This window comes from Mobula hypostoma, chromosome 11, assembly GCF_963921235.1.
Source record: "Mobula hypostoma chromosome 11, sMobHyp1.1, whole genome shotgun sequence".
NCBI lineage: Eukaryota > Metazoa > Chordata > Chondrichthyes > Myliobatiformes > Myliobatidae > Mobula > Mobula hypostoma.
This window is the reverse complement of record NC_086107.1, coordinates 81501827-81520794: the sequence shown is the minus strand read 5'-3', so window position 1 is coordinate 81520794 and position 18968 is coordinate 81501827. Positions and strand designations below refer to the sequence as shown.

The following is an 18968-nucleotide window of genomic DNA, read 5'->3' as shown; positions in this document are numbered from 1 at the left end:
ATTGAAAGATTTCAAAAAAAATTGCAGCCTTCCATCTGAATTGTATAAGGCATGTGCTTAGGTGAGGCTCTAAGCTCTGCTCTCTGTGAACACACGGCTAGGCAAAGCTCAAACACCATCACTAAATTCACCGATGACACTACTGCTGTTGGCAAAATCTCAGATGCCAATGAGGAGGCTTACAGGAGCAAAACACATCAGCCGGTTAAGTTCTGTCACAACAACCACCTTGCACTGAACGTCAGTGAGACCAAGGAACAGATGGTGGACTTTAAGAGAGGGAAATCGGGAGGACTTGCACCAGTCCTCATCAAGGGGTCAGCAGTTTCAAGTTGCTGGACATCAACATCTCAAAGCATCCATCATCGCTCCAATATACTGATGTAACCATAAAAATGGCATGCCAGCAGCTCTCGTTCATTAGGAATGGGAGGAGATTTGGTATGTCACCACTGGAAAATTACTAGGTATACCATGCAAAGCATTCTGACTGATTGCATCACTATCTGGTATGGAGAGGCCACTGCACAGGATTGTAAGAGGTTTCAGAGGGTTGTACACTCAGCTAGCTCCAACAGGGGGACAAGCCTCCCCACCATCAAGGACATCTTCCAAAAGTGGTGTCTCAAAGAGGCAGCATCCTTCATTAAGGACCCTCATCATCCATGACACGTCCTCTTCTCATTACTACCATCAGGGAGGAGCTACAGGAGCCTGAAGACCCACACTCAACCTTTCATGAACAAATTCGTTCCCTCTACTATCAGATTTGTGAACGGCTCATGAATGCTACCTTGCTATTCCTCTTTCACGACTAATGCAATAAAACCATGAAACATAGTTGAAGTAGGCCATTCAGCCCATTGAGTCTACTCCGCTATTCTATCATGGAGGAAATTCCATAATGCTGGTGAGAATAAATCTGATTATGATTCTGAAAATAAGCATCGACCACAGATGTGCTAATGATCAAACTAATGCAGTTGAGTGTCCTTTACTCTGCATCTCTGCCTTCTATGTTTTACCTGAGAGCTTCTGATGCAGAGGGAGGGCTATAGAGATGCGTGTATTTTACTTGTTAGCATAAGTAGTCCTAATTTGAGAGGCACATGAGAAGCAGCAGAAAATGCACCAACTTCCTCACAGGATCGTAGACTGCTACAGTCAACTTCCTTCCTTTCTAGGAGAAACAGTCCTAGTGGTTGAAAATTCACAGACATCTGATGCACAGGAGCATAGGATTAGTACATTGCGTTACAGCAGCCAGCTGTAAGGCTGGAGTTTGATTTCTGTCACCATCTGTAAGGAGTTTCTACTTGTCCCTGTGACCTCATGGGTTTCCTCCAGATACTCCAATTTCCTCCCTCATTCCAAAGACGTACAGGTTAAGATTAGTAATTTGTAGCATGTTGTGTTGGTGTCAGAAGTGTGGCCACACTTGCGCACTGCCCAGCACGACCCTACTGATTTGATTTGAGGCAAACGATGCAGTTCATTATATGCTTCAATGTACATGTGACAAATAAAGCTAATCTTTAAATGTCTAAGTAACGCCAGGTGATCACACAGGACTACTTTGCAGTCCACAACAGCTATTTCCCATTGGTATCAATAGACACAGAAGAGAACACATTACCATGACCAGTAGTCTGCCATACTTCAGTGTAATTAGATCAAATATCCCATCAATCACACACCTTTGCTTGGGTCTGCTTCCATCCTTGAGTCTGTTGGCTTTATGGTCATCTGTCCCCCTTCTTCATCTTCCTCCTCTTCAGAGTCTCTACTTCCCTCACTGTCCGTACTTCCAGAGCTCCTGCAACACGGGCATAAAATTAGGCCTTTATCTTCTGATTCTGAAAAGGAGATTTACCAGGATGCTGCTGGATTAGAGAGCTAGGACTTTTCTCTTTGGAGTGAAGGAAGATGAGATGTGATTTGGTAGAGGGTATACAAGATGACAAGAGGCATAGAGTGGACAGGATGGAAATGACTAATACAAGGGGGCATAATATTAAGGTGATTGCAGGAAAGTATGGGGGGGTAGATGCCAAAGATAAGTGTGTGTGTTTTTTTTAAACACAGAGTGATGGGTGCATGAAACACCCTTCCAGAATAGTGGTAGAGGAAGAGAGTAAGATACATTAGGGACATTTAAGAATCTCTGAGATGGGCACATGTAGGAGGTGTGACGAAAAACCAAGTTATCAGAAGATTGATGCTGATGAGAGAGATAAGAGAGACAAAGGGAGAAGTGTTCAAAATGTTAATGAGAGAAGAGAGAGATTAACAAAAAGAGACACAGTTCCAAGTATTGACAGACCAGTCGCTTTGAACCTGAACTGTTTGAAGTTTGATGGACAGGCGATACCCCAGCAGGGGGATAAAAGGAACAGGTTCGCTAAGGTACGACAGACACCAAGAGATCACGAGATAACGAGTCCCTGGAAGTGCGGTGTGCCCCCACAAGTTGGTGGGAGTTTGGAGGTCTGGTCACGGGACCGACCATAGACGCACAGGGTGAAAAGGTACGATTGGCGGGAACCTGGTGTGTGTGTCCGCCCTTGCCTGGATGCCAGGTTCACCGCGGAAGAACAATCGTATCCGGAACGGAGGGATCACAGTCGGTGACCTCAGGAGACAGTAAAAGGGCTCGCCCGAAAGCTAACTGCGAGGAACATCAAAGGTCTGTTTGAATCAGAAATTTGCATATTCGCTCTCTCTCTCTCTCTCTCTCCCCAACGGCACAACAGCGATTACTGCGAACTGTACTCAGCTAAACTGAACTCTGCGTCACTTGAGACTGATCATTTTACCCCTAGACTGCGATAGAGCTTGATTGATTCCTATTATCCTAGTTCTGTGTACATGTGTGTTTTATCATTGCTAACCTGTTGCATTTATATCCTTGCGATTAGAGTACTGTGTTACTTATTTCTTTAATAAAACTTTCTTAGTTCCAATAATCCAGACTCCAACTAAGTGGTCCATTTCTGCTGGTTTGGCAACCCAGTTACGGGGTACGTAACAGAGGGAAGGATTGATTTTAGAGTAGGTCAGATAATCAGCCCAACATCTTAAGCCACAGGGCCTGTATGGTGCTGTAGTGTTCTATATCCTGAGAAATAAAGACTGGTACTGAAAACTCTATCAGTATTAGGACTGAGTTGGACTTCAGCATCAGTTGTGTAGAGGCATAAATGCACGAGATTCTGCAGATTACTAGAAAACTTGAGTATTACATACAAAATGCTGGAGGAACTCAGGAAGTCAGGCAACATCTATGGAGGGGAATAAACAGTTGACGTTTTGGGCTGAGACTCAGAAAGTGGCTAGAAGCCAGAATAAGAAGGTGGGGTAAGGGGGATGGGGTTGAAGAGTCAGAGAGCAGCAGAGATCACAGAAGGGGGAAAGAGGGTCTCATTGAAATCCCAATGAGAAGACTTAAACTTCTTCAGGGTAGGCATACCTCAAAGAAACTTCAAAGTGAAGCAGTAAATCATAAATACAAGAGATCCCTAACCGTAGCTCATTACTTTGAACGTTTGAGATTCAGTGGATGATGAAAATCTTGAGCAACACACACAAAATGCTTGAGGAACTCAGCAAGAAGTGCCTCTCTCACGCCTCTTCTGCTCACCTGCCCATCACCTCCCTCTGGTTTCCCTCCTCTTTCTCTTTCTTCCATGATCCATTGCTCTCTCCGATCAGATTCCTTCTTCTTCAGCCCTTTACATCTTCCACTTATCCTCTCCCAGCTTCTTACCTCATCCCCACCCACCCATCTTCCTCGTCATCTAGTCTTAGAGATTACCTGTCAGCTGTACCCCTTTCCCTCCAAGTTCAAAGTACATTAGTTATCAAAGAATGCATAAGGTATACAACCTTGAGATTACTTTTCTCGCAGACAGCCACAAAACAAAGAAACGCAATAGAACAGTTTTAAAGAAAATCTCCACACAACAGGAACATCAAACACCCAATGTGTGAAAAAAGAACAAATCATGCAAACAATAAAAAGTAAACAAATAACATTAAAAGCAGAGTGCCTGAAAGTGAGTCCATAGGCAGAGAGCCGCTGAGGCAAGTGAAGCCTGTCCAGGAGCCCGACGGCTGCAGGGTAACAGTTGTTCCCGAAACCGGCGGCATGGGATCCAAGACTGATACACCTTCTGCTTGATGGCAGCAGCGAGAAGAAGGGGAGACCGGTCAAACACAGGCAAACAGAGCTGAACACCTGTTCATTTTCCACTCTTGTCCTCGACAATTTTAATTTTGCTCAACGCTTTAATGGGCACAGAGTAACGCAGCTGACGATGGGATTGTGTCCCACCATCGGAAATCGATGCAGACACCCCCAGCGATGGCTGTACCTGCACTCTCCGCTCTCATCCACACTGAATCCCTCAACAGGTCGCAAAAGCACCAGATTGTTGAGTTGGCTCAAAAATACATCCTTAAAAGGGCAATTAGAGGCTGCAATCAATCGTAGTTCAGAAGTATATTTCAAAGAAGAATATCTAGTAGCTTTGTGAGCTGTCTGCAAGATATCGCCATTGGTTGCTGGTGCCATCTCTCCCCCCCCCACCCCCCCCAACAACCTTCTTATTCTGGCTTCTGCCCCCTTGTTTTCCAGTCTTGATGAGGATCTCAGCCCGAAACATCGACTGTTTATTCCCCTCCGTAGATGCTACCTGATCTGCTAGGAGCAGCACTTTATGTGAGCTGCTAGGAAAAATACTGCCCAAAAGTCAGTGGCCATGAAAGGATGTAGACAAAGGAAGGAGTCTCATTCTACCCTAAACTCCAGACTTTGAGAGTTTACAGAATGGTTGCTGCTGCTTATAACCCCACACCACCTACACTCAGGAGGGGAAGGTGAAAAAGCTCTTGCAGTGACAAAAATCACACACCTGGTAACATGGTGAGCATCCGCTGCGAAGTGCAGGTCCTTTTCCTGCCACACTTCATCCTCATCCGAGCCTTCGTCGTCGTTGAACTGCCGTATTCGCTCCTTCCAACACTCCTCAAACAGGCTGGTGTTTGGCTGAGAGGCAGAACGAAGAAAATTGCACTTGCATTCCAGTATCACTTAAAATATTTCAATTAGGTAGTGATTATTAGCAATTTCTCTGTAAGGTTTCAACATGGAAATCAACAGCTGCTGATCACTATTTGAATAAAGTATTTGACATGCTAATGATTTCAGACTGCTCATCTTCACTCGTGGTGGATCAGTGAATCAACCACTGCCATGAATAACCAGTTAAATTCCTGGTGTAATATTCATTACCTAATGACAGATATGATGCTGGAACTAAATTGAAAGTTACTTTTTGGCTAATGAGGGCAGGAGATAACTAACTTCAAGGTTTATTTTTGAGGCTTTGAGTTCAAGTAGTCAGGAAATTACGTTGCATATGTATTACGCTCTAGTAAGGCCGCATTTGGAGTGCTGCCTACGGTTCTGGTATCCCCATTACAGGAAAGATGTCGAGGCTTTGGAGAGGGTGCTGAAGAGGTTGAAAAGACAGGTCTATAACGAGAGGTTGGACGAACTTGAGTTGTTTTCTCTGGAGCGGCGGAGGCTGGGAGCAGATCTGATAAGGTTTATAAAATTGTGAGAGGTATAGATAGAATAGACAGACAGCATCTTTTTCTCATTGTTGAGGGCATGCATTTAAGGTGAGAGGTAGTCATTTTAAAGATGTAAGGGGCAAGTTCTCCATCCCCCACTGAGCGGTGGGTGCCTGGAATGCACTGCCTGGGGTAGTAGAAGGTACATTAAGGACTTTTAAGAGATGCTTGAATAGGCACTCGAATCGAGAGAAATAGAAGGATGTGGACATTTCGCAGGCAGAGGAGATTAGTTGGCTGTTGATTTATTTATTTATTTCCTAATTTATTTGGTTTGGTACAACACTGAGGGCCAAAGGGCCTGTTCCTGTGCAAGCTTGTCATCAGTGATCAGAAACAGAAACTTGTACCATACCACTGATTAGTGTAGCACACTAGTAGGGAAAAGTTTGCAAATTGTCACCTTGATTAACAGATTGGCAAATTCCACTGTTAAATGGTGTGAAATAAACCAAATATCAAACAAATATAATCAAGATAATTAAAGCAAGTCCTTTTACAGGATATCAGCTTTAGTAGGATGGCATTCTGATCCTCCAAAATTTTATTTTCATAAACTATGGATTCATTAAAACCTTCGTATTTTCAGTAAATCAAAAGGAGTCAAGCAAAGGCATATAGTCATTGCACAATATGCCTGTGAAATTGTTTAAAGCATCTTCAAGTTATACTCACACCATCACTGTTGGCATCGAACACAAAGCTGATATTAGCTGCTCTCTCAAATGGGGAGCTGTTGATCAAACAGCAAACAGAAGATCATCAATATTTACCTCTGAACATGAAAAGTTAGCTTGGGTGAAACTAATTTCTAAAACATTAAGCCATAACAAGATGGAAAAACAGAAACAATATGACTGCTGGTAAATCCACATCTTACAATGCACACTCGTTTCACGGTCACAAAACCATCACAGGAGAGGGCCTGTTGCACGTTGTGCCAAGATATCAGATGGATCATCACAAACAATCAACTGTGCAGTAAGGTATGCTGACTTACTCAGAAGGGGCTCAATTTAAAGAGTTTACACTTAACTCAAAGCAAATGGCAAACATGGTCCTTGAGGAACGTTGTTTCGCTTTTACTGTGTACCAGCAGTTTATGGTCGAAATGACAATAAAATAGATGTCCCAGTGTGAAGGAATGGACTGAGGAAATCACTAAGATTTCATCACATGAACACATGTTGGAAAGAATTAACAGTGAGGGAAAAGTGCAAGACGCGTGGGATCAATTTTGGTTGTATGTTAATTTAAACTTAAATTAGAACTTCTTTCTGTCTGTAAGTTTTATTTGTTTTTCTGTCAGAGGATGGCTGTGTAAATATGCTGTACTGTATCTGCTCTGTGATATGCTGTGCTGCTTTGTAAAATAAGAATAAATAATAAAAAATTTGAATTAAAAAAAAGAAATGACAATAAAAAGCGACTTGACTTGACAAATAATGTCCATAAAAACAATCTCTCACTTAAAACCGTGGTCATTAGGCTGGACTGACAGGGGCAATTACCCATTCATCTCCATCATAACACTGTCACTATATGCAGACCATTATTTCAATTTTATTTTCAAAATGCTCACATACTGCCAATTTAATTATGGATTTTATCATTCTACTAGTAGAGTTTATGATAACTGACAGTGCTTCAAAGAACATATTTTATGCCCTCTGGTTAGCAAAACACCGATTGGCTTAACCTATTAAACTCTTCATATTTGAACATCTCTGGATATCATCAACCTTCATCCTAAAATATCTCAAATTCCACCCCCCCCCCCGCCCCAAAAACCTGAAGCTCATTAGTTCAATGGATCAAAATTCACCTTTTCTGCATTACAGCACTTGGCGTCGAGGGGAAGATCCAAAGCTGAGATTCAAGCCCATTTGGAGTGCAAACATTCTCTTTCACCCCACCCCATAGGTTTGCCTCATTTAGTGATGGATTCTGAGGGATTCACACAAATGTAGGAGCCTAATGTAGTAGGTGGAGATAAAGTAGAGAAAATGCACACTTATAGGCCATTTGTTTTCTTCCAACTTTTATAAGATTCCAATAAGCTACTTGGATTGTGTTTGTGAACAAACAATTTGACAACTACTTCCTGACAGCATTCCACATTCAGAATCAGAATCAGCTTTATTATTGCTGACAAATGTTGTGAAATTTGTTGTTTTTGTGGCAGCTTTACAGAGCAAGGCATAAAAAATTACAAGATATGATGGAAAAAATATAGTGCAAAAGAGAAATAATGAGATAATATTCATGAGCTATTCAGAAATCCAATGGAGGAGGGGAAGAAGCTGTTCCTAAAATGTTGAGTGTGTATCTTCAGGCTCCATGTACCACCTCCTTGATGGTAGTAACGAGATGAGTGCATGCCCTGGATGATGAGGGACTTTAGTGATGGATGTCACCTTCTGGAGGCACTGCCTCTTAAAGATGTCTTCGATGGTAGAGAAGCTAGTGCCCATGATGGAGCTGGTTGAGTCTACAACATGCTGACATCCAACCTCAAAATGACTTATGTAAATGTCTCACCTGTAATTACCATAATTTTACCTCTACCTGCCCATGAGGAAGTGCTAGACATTCAGTATACCTCTTCTAACAATCGCTTAGAATTATCTTCCCATGTGATTCATCTGTGGAAATAGTCAAAACAATGAACAGAACTAACTTGACACTTTCTTCCTGCTCGGCAAATTCTTCATCGTTGAAGCCAAACTGGTCGATAAAGGCGGAGGTCATCTGTTGAACCTGATAGTCTGAGAATGCCTGCAAGATCACAGTTTGGATACAAGTACTGATTATAAAATTATCACCAGAGAATCAAAACGGAGATAATTGCAGACTAATTATAACAGCACTTGACGTGAGCATCAGAAACTCTGTGGGCTCATGTCTTCCTATTAATTTGTGGAATCATATTTAAATTGGGGCAGCACAGAAATGCAGCGGTCAGCGTAATGCTTTACAGTACTAGCTGTAAGATTGGGTTAGATTCCCACTACTGTGTATAAGGAGTTTGCACATTCTCCCATGACCAAATGGACTTCCTCCAGGTGCTCTCATTTCCTCCCACATTCTAAAGATGTACAGATTAGGTTAGCAAGCTATGGGAATGCTATACTGGCACAAGAAGCATGGTGACACTTGCGGGCTGCCCCCAGCACATCCTCTGACTGTGATGGTCGTTGACACAAGATGACACATTTCACTGTTTGTTTTGACGTATGTGACAAACAAAGCTAATCTTTATCTTTAAAAATCCTTAAATGATTCACTCATCCTGATAGCCATCATCTCCAGGACTCAGCATTGAGAAAAGTGGAATACATAATACCCTACAAGACATCTTTAAATGTGAAATACCCTTAGAGAGTAAGCCCATATATTTTGGGTATATACCTCAAGAATGGTTGAAAAGAGATAAATATTTAATGAATGTACTGCTGGTGGCTGGTAAAAAGACCCTTACCAGGAAATGGTTATCACAGGAGAGCCCGACTTTAAATGGACATTTACAAAATGGAGAAGATAACAGCATCTGTTAATCATAAGTTGGAACAATTTTATTCATACTGGAGAAAATGGTTTAACTACACAACACCTCATAGGCCTGAATTTATTCTCATGAGTCAATGAATATGTTGTTAAAAAAAGATCACTCCCTACTCTGTACATAGTTTTCTTCTTTCGATTGTTCTTTCTTTCCTCTCCTTCCTATAAGTGTATACCTCAGATAATTATGTGAAGATTTGTGACAAATATAATTATATGATATATATGTACAGTATCTAAATGTATCTTATGGAAACGTTTGTTTGATGATGAAATTCAATAAAAAAATAAATTACAAAAAGCAAGAGGTTAAACAGGACAGAGGATTGCAGTCAGTGAGATGATTTGCAGTGTAACACGGAGATAAAAATCGAAAGTGGCAATGAATACTGGACTGAAGGTGTTATAGTTGGATGCATGCCATACACCGAATAAGACAGATGATCTTGTAGCGCATTTGCAGATTGGCAGGTACAATGTTTTAGCCATCACTGAATCGTGGCTGAAAGAAGATTATAGTTGAGAGCTTAACATCTAAGAATACACACTGCAATGAAAGGACAGGTGGGTAGGCAGAGGGGTAGCCTGGCTCTGTTGATTAAAAAAATGAAATCAAATCCCTAGAAAGAGGTGACATAGAATCGGAAGGTGTAGGACTCTTGTGTGGAGAGTTAACGAATTGCAATGGTAAAAAGGCCTTGATGGGAGTTACATACAGGCCTCCGAACAGTAGCCAGGATGTGGGCTACAAATTACACTGGAAGATAGAAAGTGCATGTTGCGATAGCCATGGGGGATTTCAATATGCAAGTAGATTGGGAAAATCAGGTTGGCTGCTTTTGGATCCCAAGTGAGAGAATTTGTAGAATGCCTATGAGCTGGCTATTTAGAGCACTTGAGGTGATTCCACTATTCTGGATAAGGTGCTGTGTAATGAACCATATTTGATTCGGGAGTTTAAGGTAAAGGAACTCTTAGGAGACAGCGATCAAAATATGATAGAATTCACCCTGAAATTTGAGAGGGAGAAGCTAAAGTCAAATGTATCAGTATTATAGTAGAGTAAAGGGAATTACAGAGGCATGAGAGAGGAGCTGGCCAAAGTTGTTTGGAAGGGGACATGAGCAGGGATGATTGCAGAAAAGCAATGGCTGGAGTTTCTGGGAGCAATTTGGCAGTACAGGAGATAGATACATCCAAAAGAAGTATTATTCCAAAGACAGGATGACACAACTGTAGCTAACAGGGAAAGTCAAAGCCAACATAAAAGCAAAAGAGAGGGCATATAATAGAGCAAAAATTAGTGGGAAGTTAGAGGAATGGGAAGCTTTCAAAAACCAATAGAAATCAACCAAAAAAGCCATAAGATGGGAAAAGATGAAATAAGGTGGTAAGCTAGCCAATAATATCAAGAGGATACCAAATGTTTTCTCGCGTATATAAAGAGTAAAAGAGAGGTGAGAGTAGATATCAGATCAGTGGGAAAAATAGGTAGTAATGGGGGACAAGGAAATGACAGATGAACTGAATGAGCATTTTGCATCAGTCTTCATTGTGAAAGACGCTACGCTGGAAGTTCAAGAGTGTCAGGGGGCAGAAGTGAGTGCAGTTTCTAAAATTAAGCAGACGGGGTTTAGGAAGATGAAACGTCTGAAGGTAGAAAAGTCACTTGGACTAGACGGACTACACCAAGATTCTGGCACGGTTCCAGAGGACTAGAAAATTGCAAAATGATAGGAGAAGACAGGAGGGGGAGGGATGGAGCCAACAGCTGGACAGGTGATTGGCAAAAGGGATATGAGAGGATCATGGGACAGGAGGCTCCATCCCTCCCCCTCCTGTCTTCTATCATTTTGAATCTCCCCCGGCCCTCCCACTTTCAAATCTCTTACTAGCTCTTCCTTCAGTTAGTCCTGACGAAGGGTCTCGGCCCAAAATGTCGACTGTACCTTTTTCCTAGAGATGTTGCCTGGCCTGCTGCATTCACCAGCAACTTTGATGTGTGTTGCTTGAATTTCCAGCATCTGCAGAATTCCTCGTGTTTACATGATAACAACCCTGTTATTTTTGCACCTTTCCAAAATCTGCCTCCCAATCTGCTCCTCGGTATCTCTGCTGCTACCAGGGGGCCTATAGAATACTCCCAATAGAGTAACTGCTCCCTTCCTGTTCCTGACTTCCACCCATACTGACTCAAAAGAGGACCATGCTACATTACCCACCCTTTCTGTAGCTGTATTAGTATCCCTGACCAGTAATGCCACCCCCCTTTCCCCCCACCCTCTCTATCCCTTTTAAAGCACAGAAATCCAGGAATATTGAGAATCCATTCCTGCCCTGGTGCCAGCCAAGTCTCTGTAATGGCCACTACATCATAATTCCATGTGTGTATCCAAGCTCTCAGTTCATCACCTTTATTCCTGATGCTTCTTGCATTGAAGTACACACTCGCTAGCCCTTCTACCTTCCTACCTTTACACCCTTTATTCTGCTTCTCTTTCCTCAAACCTTCTCTATATGTTAGATCTGACTTTACTCCATGCACTTCTTTCACTGCTCTATTGCTCCAGATCCCATCCCCCTTGCAAATTAGTTTAAACCCTCCCGAACCACGCTAGCAAACCTACCTGCAAGGATATTGCTCCTCCTCGAGTTCAGGTGCAACCCACCCAATCTGTACGGGTCCCAACTTCCCCAGAAGAGATCACAATGATCCAAAAACCTAAAACACTGCTCCCTGCACCGACTCCTCAGCCACACATTCAACTGCCATCTCCTCCAATTCTTATCATCACTGTCACGTAGCACTGGCAGCAATCCTGAGAACGCCACCCTCCAGGTCCTGTTCTTCAGCCTTCTGCCTAGTTCCCGAAACTCACACTTCAGGACCTCATCCCTTTTCCTGCCTATGTCGTTGGTGCCAACATGTATCACGACTTCTGGTTGTTTTCCCTCTCGTACCAGGATGTTGTGCACCCAGTCAGAGACATCCCGGACCCTGGCACCCGGGAGGCAACAAACCATGCTTCTGCATCAAATGTACGCTGTAGGTACCGCGTACCCTACGCCATAGGGTGACGTGCATCTCCCCAAAAAATGTAACTCACGCATCGCGGCAATGCAGACCGCAACAACTGTGATTGGTCCTCTTGGTAGCATCGCATTTCCTCCTATGCATTTCCGGTTGCTTTCCTCCGCCATGTCTGTACACTGATGCGAAATAAATGGTTGGAGATGATGTCGGGAGGATGTCAAATCTACCTGCCGACATCTGAAAATATTTGAAATGCATTTCCTTGTCCATGTCTCTCACGAAGAAACTCAACACAGTGGCATAGAAACCCCATTGCCAACTAGCGTTTTGGCGATGATTTGCAGAGCAAGGCAGACACAACTACGCATACTCGCTACGGCGTAGGGCTACGCAAATGTATAAATCAGGCTTACGGCATAGCCCGTACGCACAAGTATAAATCAGCCTTTAGAATGGAGATAATAAGGAATTTCTTTAGCCAAGCTTGATAAATTTGTGGAATTCCTTGCCACAGGTGGCTGAGGGCCAGGTCATTGGCGAAGGTTGACAGATTCTTGATAAGCCAGGGTGTGAAAGGTTATGGGGAGAAGGCAGGAGAATGGGGTGGATAGGGGGTGGATCAGCCATAATCAATTGCAGAGCAGATTTGATAGGCCAAATGGCCCAATTCTGCTGTTATGTCTTCGTATCTGGGGGGGGGGGGGGAGACAGAGCATTTCAACTATAGTCACAATATATCCTGAATATCTTGAGTATTCAAATAATTACAGGGTCTAAAGTGAGAATAAAAAGCTGTGCCTGCCTGAAGGATTATGCCAAATTTGCTGGTTCTGAGAAATCTCAAGAAAAACCTTTGAGAGAGAGCACCAGAGTTGCTCAATTCTGGGGTCATCAGATCTGAACCTGATTCAGTGCATGCTTATCACAAGTTAGTGGACTCGCTCTGGATCAGAACCAGAGACGGGAATTTGAATCCCATCAATGGCAGCCAGGGAATTATTTATATTAAAGAAAATCAATCTGGAACTTAATTTTTAAAAATCAGTTTCATAATGATAATTGTTGATCAGTATGGATGCGGCAGGTGAAAGGACTTTTCTGTACTGTATGACTCTATGACTAACATCCACAACCCTGGAACAAAAAATATCTTGCAGATCTTGACAAGGCCACCTCACCAACTTTGCATTATATTCATCTTTAACACTGAGAGGTGGACACAAGGTGATGACTGTTAGTATTAAGTAGCAACTCAGTGCAAACTGGGCATCAAAGATTAGACCCGTCTGTTGAGGCTCAGTATCACTTCAGTAAATGACATCAATAGAACATTGGGTTAGATTAGTTGTAATTGTCACATGTACATCAAAACATACAGTGAAATGTGGCATTAGTGTCAATGATCAACACAGTATGAATTTGTGCTGAAGCAGCCTGCAAGTGTCACTACGCTTCCAGTGACAACACAGTATACCTTTACTAATTCAGAAGTCTTTGGAATGTGGGAGGAAACCAGAGCACCTGGAGGAAACCCACGTGGTCACGGGGAGAAAGTACAAACTCCTTTCAGACAGTGGTAACATTGAACTTCGACTGCTGGTGCTGTAAAGCATTTCACTATCCACTACACTACAGTGTCACCATTGGAGAGAGACCAAATCCATCTAGTCAATTTGCCTAATTTGACAATAACTGCTTGTATTTACTTAGCATCTTTAACAAAGTAATTGACTTCAGCCCAAGCATTATCAAAAGAAATCGACACCAAGCATGAGGAGACTTTAGGACAGATGCCTGTTAACTGAAGGTGAAGCATGTTTTGACCATTATTCAATTTTCACAAGTGAACAGTAGATTTAAATGGAGCATGGGGACATCATAAGGCAAACTGCTAGCAACAGACTGGACTCTCGTAAAAGGAAAAAGATGCTGATGGAGGGGCAATGAGAATTAAGGAGAGAATTCCATAGTTTGGCCAAGGCAGCCACTGGTTACAACTGAGAACTTGTGTAAGGTCTGAAGAGATTTAGGAAAGCTGAAGGGCCAGAGATGTTGAAATGAATACAAGGGAGAGAGACTTTGAAATAATTTGCAAAACAATTAATTTGAAATCTTAAAGCAAATGGTTGTCAGGTGTATCTGTAATTGTTGGTTCCAAACAAAATTTCGGATGAACTCAAACTGAAGGACGGGAAGATGAGGTCAGTTAAGCAAGCATTAGAATAGTCAATTCCGGGCCGGCTGGTGGCAGAATGACATCAGCACCAGACCCGGGAGCGGAGGTTCCCGGGTTCTAAACCAGTCGGGTCCACTCCCGAGTACGCTTTCCATCCGTGCTGGGTTGAGTGTTGAGATCGCAACTCGACCTTGTAAAATAAAGGAAAAAATACTGCGAAATGTCTGTGAGGAGTGGCGCGCCACACAGTCTCTCTCTCTCTCGCTCCGTGCCTTGTAAAAGCCATGAAAAAGACACCATCATGGACGCACAGACACGCAAGCACACGCCAAAAAAAAAGTCAATTCCAGATATAACAGAAACAAATGATGATGCATTTCAGTATGCTTCAATGTACACATGATAAATAATTTGAATCTTGAACATGGAAGAGTAATAAGTGTTCCATTAGCTAATGATACAAGAATCAGTCAAACTGCCTACTATAGATTGACTGATTTAGCCATTTATTTACTTACTTAGAGATGCAGCACAGAATAGGCCCTTCCGGCCCTTTAAGCCACGCTGCTCAGGAACCAACAACCCCTATTTAACACAACCTAATCGTGGGACAATTTACAAAGACCAATTAATCTACCTAATATGTCTGGACTAGGAGGAAACTGAAGCACTCAGGGAAAACCCGTATGTTCCATGGGTGGACACACAGAGAATGCTGGGATTGAACTTCAAACTCCGTCGCCCCGAGCTGGTGCGCAAAGGCTGCTGCACAACAAAGTACATAGAAAAGGAAATGCTTCTTTGGTGAGGGTTGCATACAGGGCAGTACCCCAGACTTCAGTACCATCATAACAGTTCATGACTTGGATGTGGGAGCACAGGCACCATTTCATAAGACTTGAAATTTAAAAGTGCAGTGCCTGAGGAAGTCTGTAAATGGCTTCAGGACGACACACAGGTTGTTAGAATGGGCAGGCAAGTTTCAAAAAGGGAAACTTTCTCTACATTGCAGGAGGAATGAAGAGATACAACATGAACTTTTTGGAGACAAAGAGCACTGCAGCACAGAAATGGGCCTTTCAGCCCATCTGGTCCATGCAGACTATTATTTCACCTAGTCCCATCGACCTGCACCTGACCTCTAAACCCCTCCCAATCATGGGCTTATTCAAATTTCTCTTAAATGTTGAAACCAAACCTGCATCCATCCCTTCCGCTGGCAGTTCGTTCCACACTCGCACCACTCTGAACGAAAAAGTTCCCCCTCAGGTTCCCCTTAAATATTTCACCTTTCATCCTTAAGCTATAACCTCTAGTTCTAGTCTCAAACACCTCAGTGCAAAAAGCCTGCTTGCAATTACCCCTCAATTTTGTATACCTCTATCAAATCTCCCTCTTTGTCCTATGCTCCAGGGAAGTCCTGACCTATCCAAGCTCTCCCTATTACTCAGGACCTCAAGTCCTAGCAACATTCTTGTAAATTTTCTCTGCAATCCTTCAATTGTACTGATATTTTTCCTGTAGGTAAGTGACCAGAACTGCACACAATACTCCATATTAGGCCTCACCAACATCTCATTCAACTTAAACATAACATCCCAACTCCTGTACTTCGATGAATACCCTTTTTCTTAAATATAAAAAAAGTATGCAAGAAAAGACTTGGAGGTGATTGCCTGCAAATCCTTGAAGGTTGTAGGGTAGTCTTAAATGAAGCAATACATAAAAACAAACAAGATCTCAGGTTTTGTAAACAGAGCCATAAAGTCAAAAACAACAAGTTATTTTAAATCATTAAAACATCACTCCAGTTGGGACTGAACTAACGTGTCCAACACTGGGCACAAGACAGAAGAGGCTGAGCAGGGGAAGGAGGAGAATGGTAAGGGACGAAGAAAATATGTGAACTGATGAAAAGTCAGGACTTAATATTTCTCCTTCTAAAGATGCTCTCTAATCTACTTGTTATTTCCAGGCTCCATGCTTTAATATTGTGAGAACTGCAGCCCATGCTGTTTGTGGTTCTTACCTGCTGCAAAACAGCTTCCTGAGGAAAGCTGAATTCTTTCAGATCATTTTCATCGTCGTCACTTGAGGAGTGTAGGTTCCGCATATTTACCTGAATAATAAACGTCAATTTTATTTACAGTAAAACTAATGTAGCAAAACCAAAATATATTCCAACAATATCTGCATTCTAAATATTTGCATTTTTAAAGCCCTTTGTTCTAAAATCACAAGGTTGTCACAATGACTCACGGCAACAGAGCTCCAAATGCCTGAAGCTACTCTCAATGTCAGAGAGGACACTTTATCCTGGCAAAGCAGAATATAGAAGGAAAAGCTGCTGACATTGGAGTGGGAGTAACACCTCCTGATTGTGCAACCAGAAAGAAGGACCAGCTTCAAACAAGAAATACATTGATATGGTGCCTACTTTATTTGACGCAGGGTTTTGACCTGAAACAAGGACAGTTCCCTCCCTGCTCTCAACCCCTACAGATGCTGCTCAACATGCTGAGTTCTTCCAACAACACACATCAAAGTTGCTGGTGAACGCAGCAGGCCAGGCAGCATCTCTAGGAAGAGGTACAGTCGACGTTTCAGGCCAAGACCCTTCTGCAGAATTCCTGTTGTTTGAGTTCTTCCAGCATTTTGTTTGTTGATCCAGATTCCAGCAGAGCATTACAATGCTGTGAGGAATTTTGGCCCCCTATCCAAGGAAAGGTGTGCTGTTTCTGGTCAGGATCCAGAGGAGGTTTAGTGCAAGAAGCATCTGACATTACTGGGCCTGTACTCATTGGAGTTCAGAAGGATGAGTGTGGATCTCATTGAAGCCTATCAGACACAGGAAAGCCTGCATAGAGTGGACATAAGAACAGATGCTTCCATTGGTAAGAGTCCAGGGTTTGAGGGTACAGCTCAGTATAAAGGGGTGTCCTTTTAAAAATGAGATGAGATGGAATTCTTCATCCAGAGGGTGGTGAATCTATGGAGTTCATTGCAGAAAGGCTGTTAAGGGCATGTCTGTGGACATATTTAAGGCAGAAATTGATTTACCTTAAATTGTTCAGATCTTGATTGGTAAGGAGCTTATGGGCTACAGGGAGAAAGGGGTTGAAAAAAACCATCAGCTGTGATTAAATGGCAGATCAGACTAAATGAGCCAAATGGTTTAATTCTGCTCCTGTGTCTTTGGTCTATTCCAGCGTTTGTCATTCCGCCTTTCCTGTGTGCCATTGTGGTTGATATGCCTACACGTATTCCACATCAGAGTACAACCCTGACAAATGAAGAAAGGCCAACATTAGCACCTGCCCACCCTCCCCAGAAATGACTGCTTTTAATGCACAGACTCAACAGGTCTGTTGCAGGTCAAAATCTAAACCAAAATTTATTTTGACACATTAACACATTTTGATTATTGGTCCTCAACTTACAGTCAGCAGACACTAAAATTGTAAAATAATCAGGAAAGGTTCCCACTTAAAATCCAGCAACCTGGGTGGAAAGATTGTACACAACTGGAATTTCCCGCAATTCCTTCCATGGAATGGCATGCCTACACTGAAAGGGATGAAGATTCAAAACAGGCATCTGAGTGAGATAGTGAATAATTTGTGGTACTGTGCCCTGTCAAGTTACTTCGAGGAGAAGTTACATCTTCAGAATGCAGCATCTGAGACATGCCCTCTTCTCGTTACTACTGCTAATGAGGTGGCACAGGAGCCCAAGGTCGCACACTCAAAATTTTAGGAACAGCTTCTTCCCCTCACCATTAGATTTATGAATGGTCCATGAAGCTACAAACACACTACTTCACTATTTTTCTCTCTTTTTGCATTAATTATTTTTTATATATTTCTTATTGTTACTTAAAAGATTTGTTTATGTCTTGCACTATACTGCTGGCATAAAACAGCGAATTTCATGACACCGATACCTTGAGGCACAGAACCTTTGGCAAAATTAAATCCACAGTGATGTTCAGCCAAACGAGGTGGCAGTGATTCAGCACGGGCCTGCAACCCTCAGGTAACAGTATGGCACTCACCAAATCAACAGTGTTCTTCTTGTTCATGTCAGAGAGTGATCCCAGCACAAACTTGTCCCACCGCTCCCGATCTTCATCTGGTAGTTCTGAAAATAAAAATTGTTCATGTGAACCCTGCATCCACTTAGTGTGACAAGTACATGACAAAGATAAGGAAAACATTCTCAGCCCCATTGCTCTTAAAGTCTTCCTGAAGATGCTCATTAAAATATTCTCTCAATGCATATCCTGTCAGGATCTTACTCAACCAGTTTATCATACTTTCAACAAAAAAAAAAATCACCTTTATACGTCCTCACTTCCAGTCTCTACCATGGGTAACTGTCACCCCTGGCCACTTGTGACCTTACTAAGTAATGTTAACCAGTTACACAAGAGATCCTGATCAGGTCTTGACGCAAGTTTTCGCCCTGAAGCATCAACAGTTCCTGCTGAGTTCCTTCAGCAGATTGTGTGTTAGAAATAGCAGGAAAGTTCAGCCCCAGAACCTGCTCTGCCATTTG

At 42.5% G+C, this 18968-nt stretch overlaps 1 protein-coding gene across 2 annotated transcripts in view; it reads right to left on the bottom strand.

Annotated features, from left to right (window-relative positions):
* LOC134353871 (serine/threonine-protein phosphatase 6 regulatory subunit 3-like) overlaps nucleotides 1-18968 on the bottom strand; it is a 235219-nt gene that overhangs the window by 53847 nt on the left and 162404 nt on the right. For both annotated transcript variants that reach the window (XM_063062365.1, XM_063062366.1), the window contains exons 13-18: nucleotides 18466-18551; nucleotides 16441-16530; nucleotides 8318-8415; nucleotides 6313-6370; nucleotides 4914-5047; nucleotides 1698-1816 (exon numbers count right to left, since the gene is read on the bottom strand). In XM_063062365.1, coding sequence (XP_062918435.1) covers nucleotides 1698-1816; nucleotides 4914-5047; nucleotides 6313-6370; nucleotides 8318-8415; nucleotides 16441-16530; nucleotides 18466-18551 — 585 coding nt within the window. The remainder of the gene's footprint in view (nucleotides 1-1697; nucleotides 1817-4913; nucleotides 5048-6312; nucleotides 6371-8317; nucleotides 8416-16440; nucleotides 16531-18465; nucleotides 18552-18968) is intronic.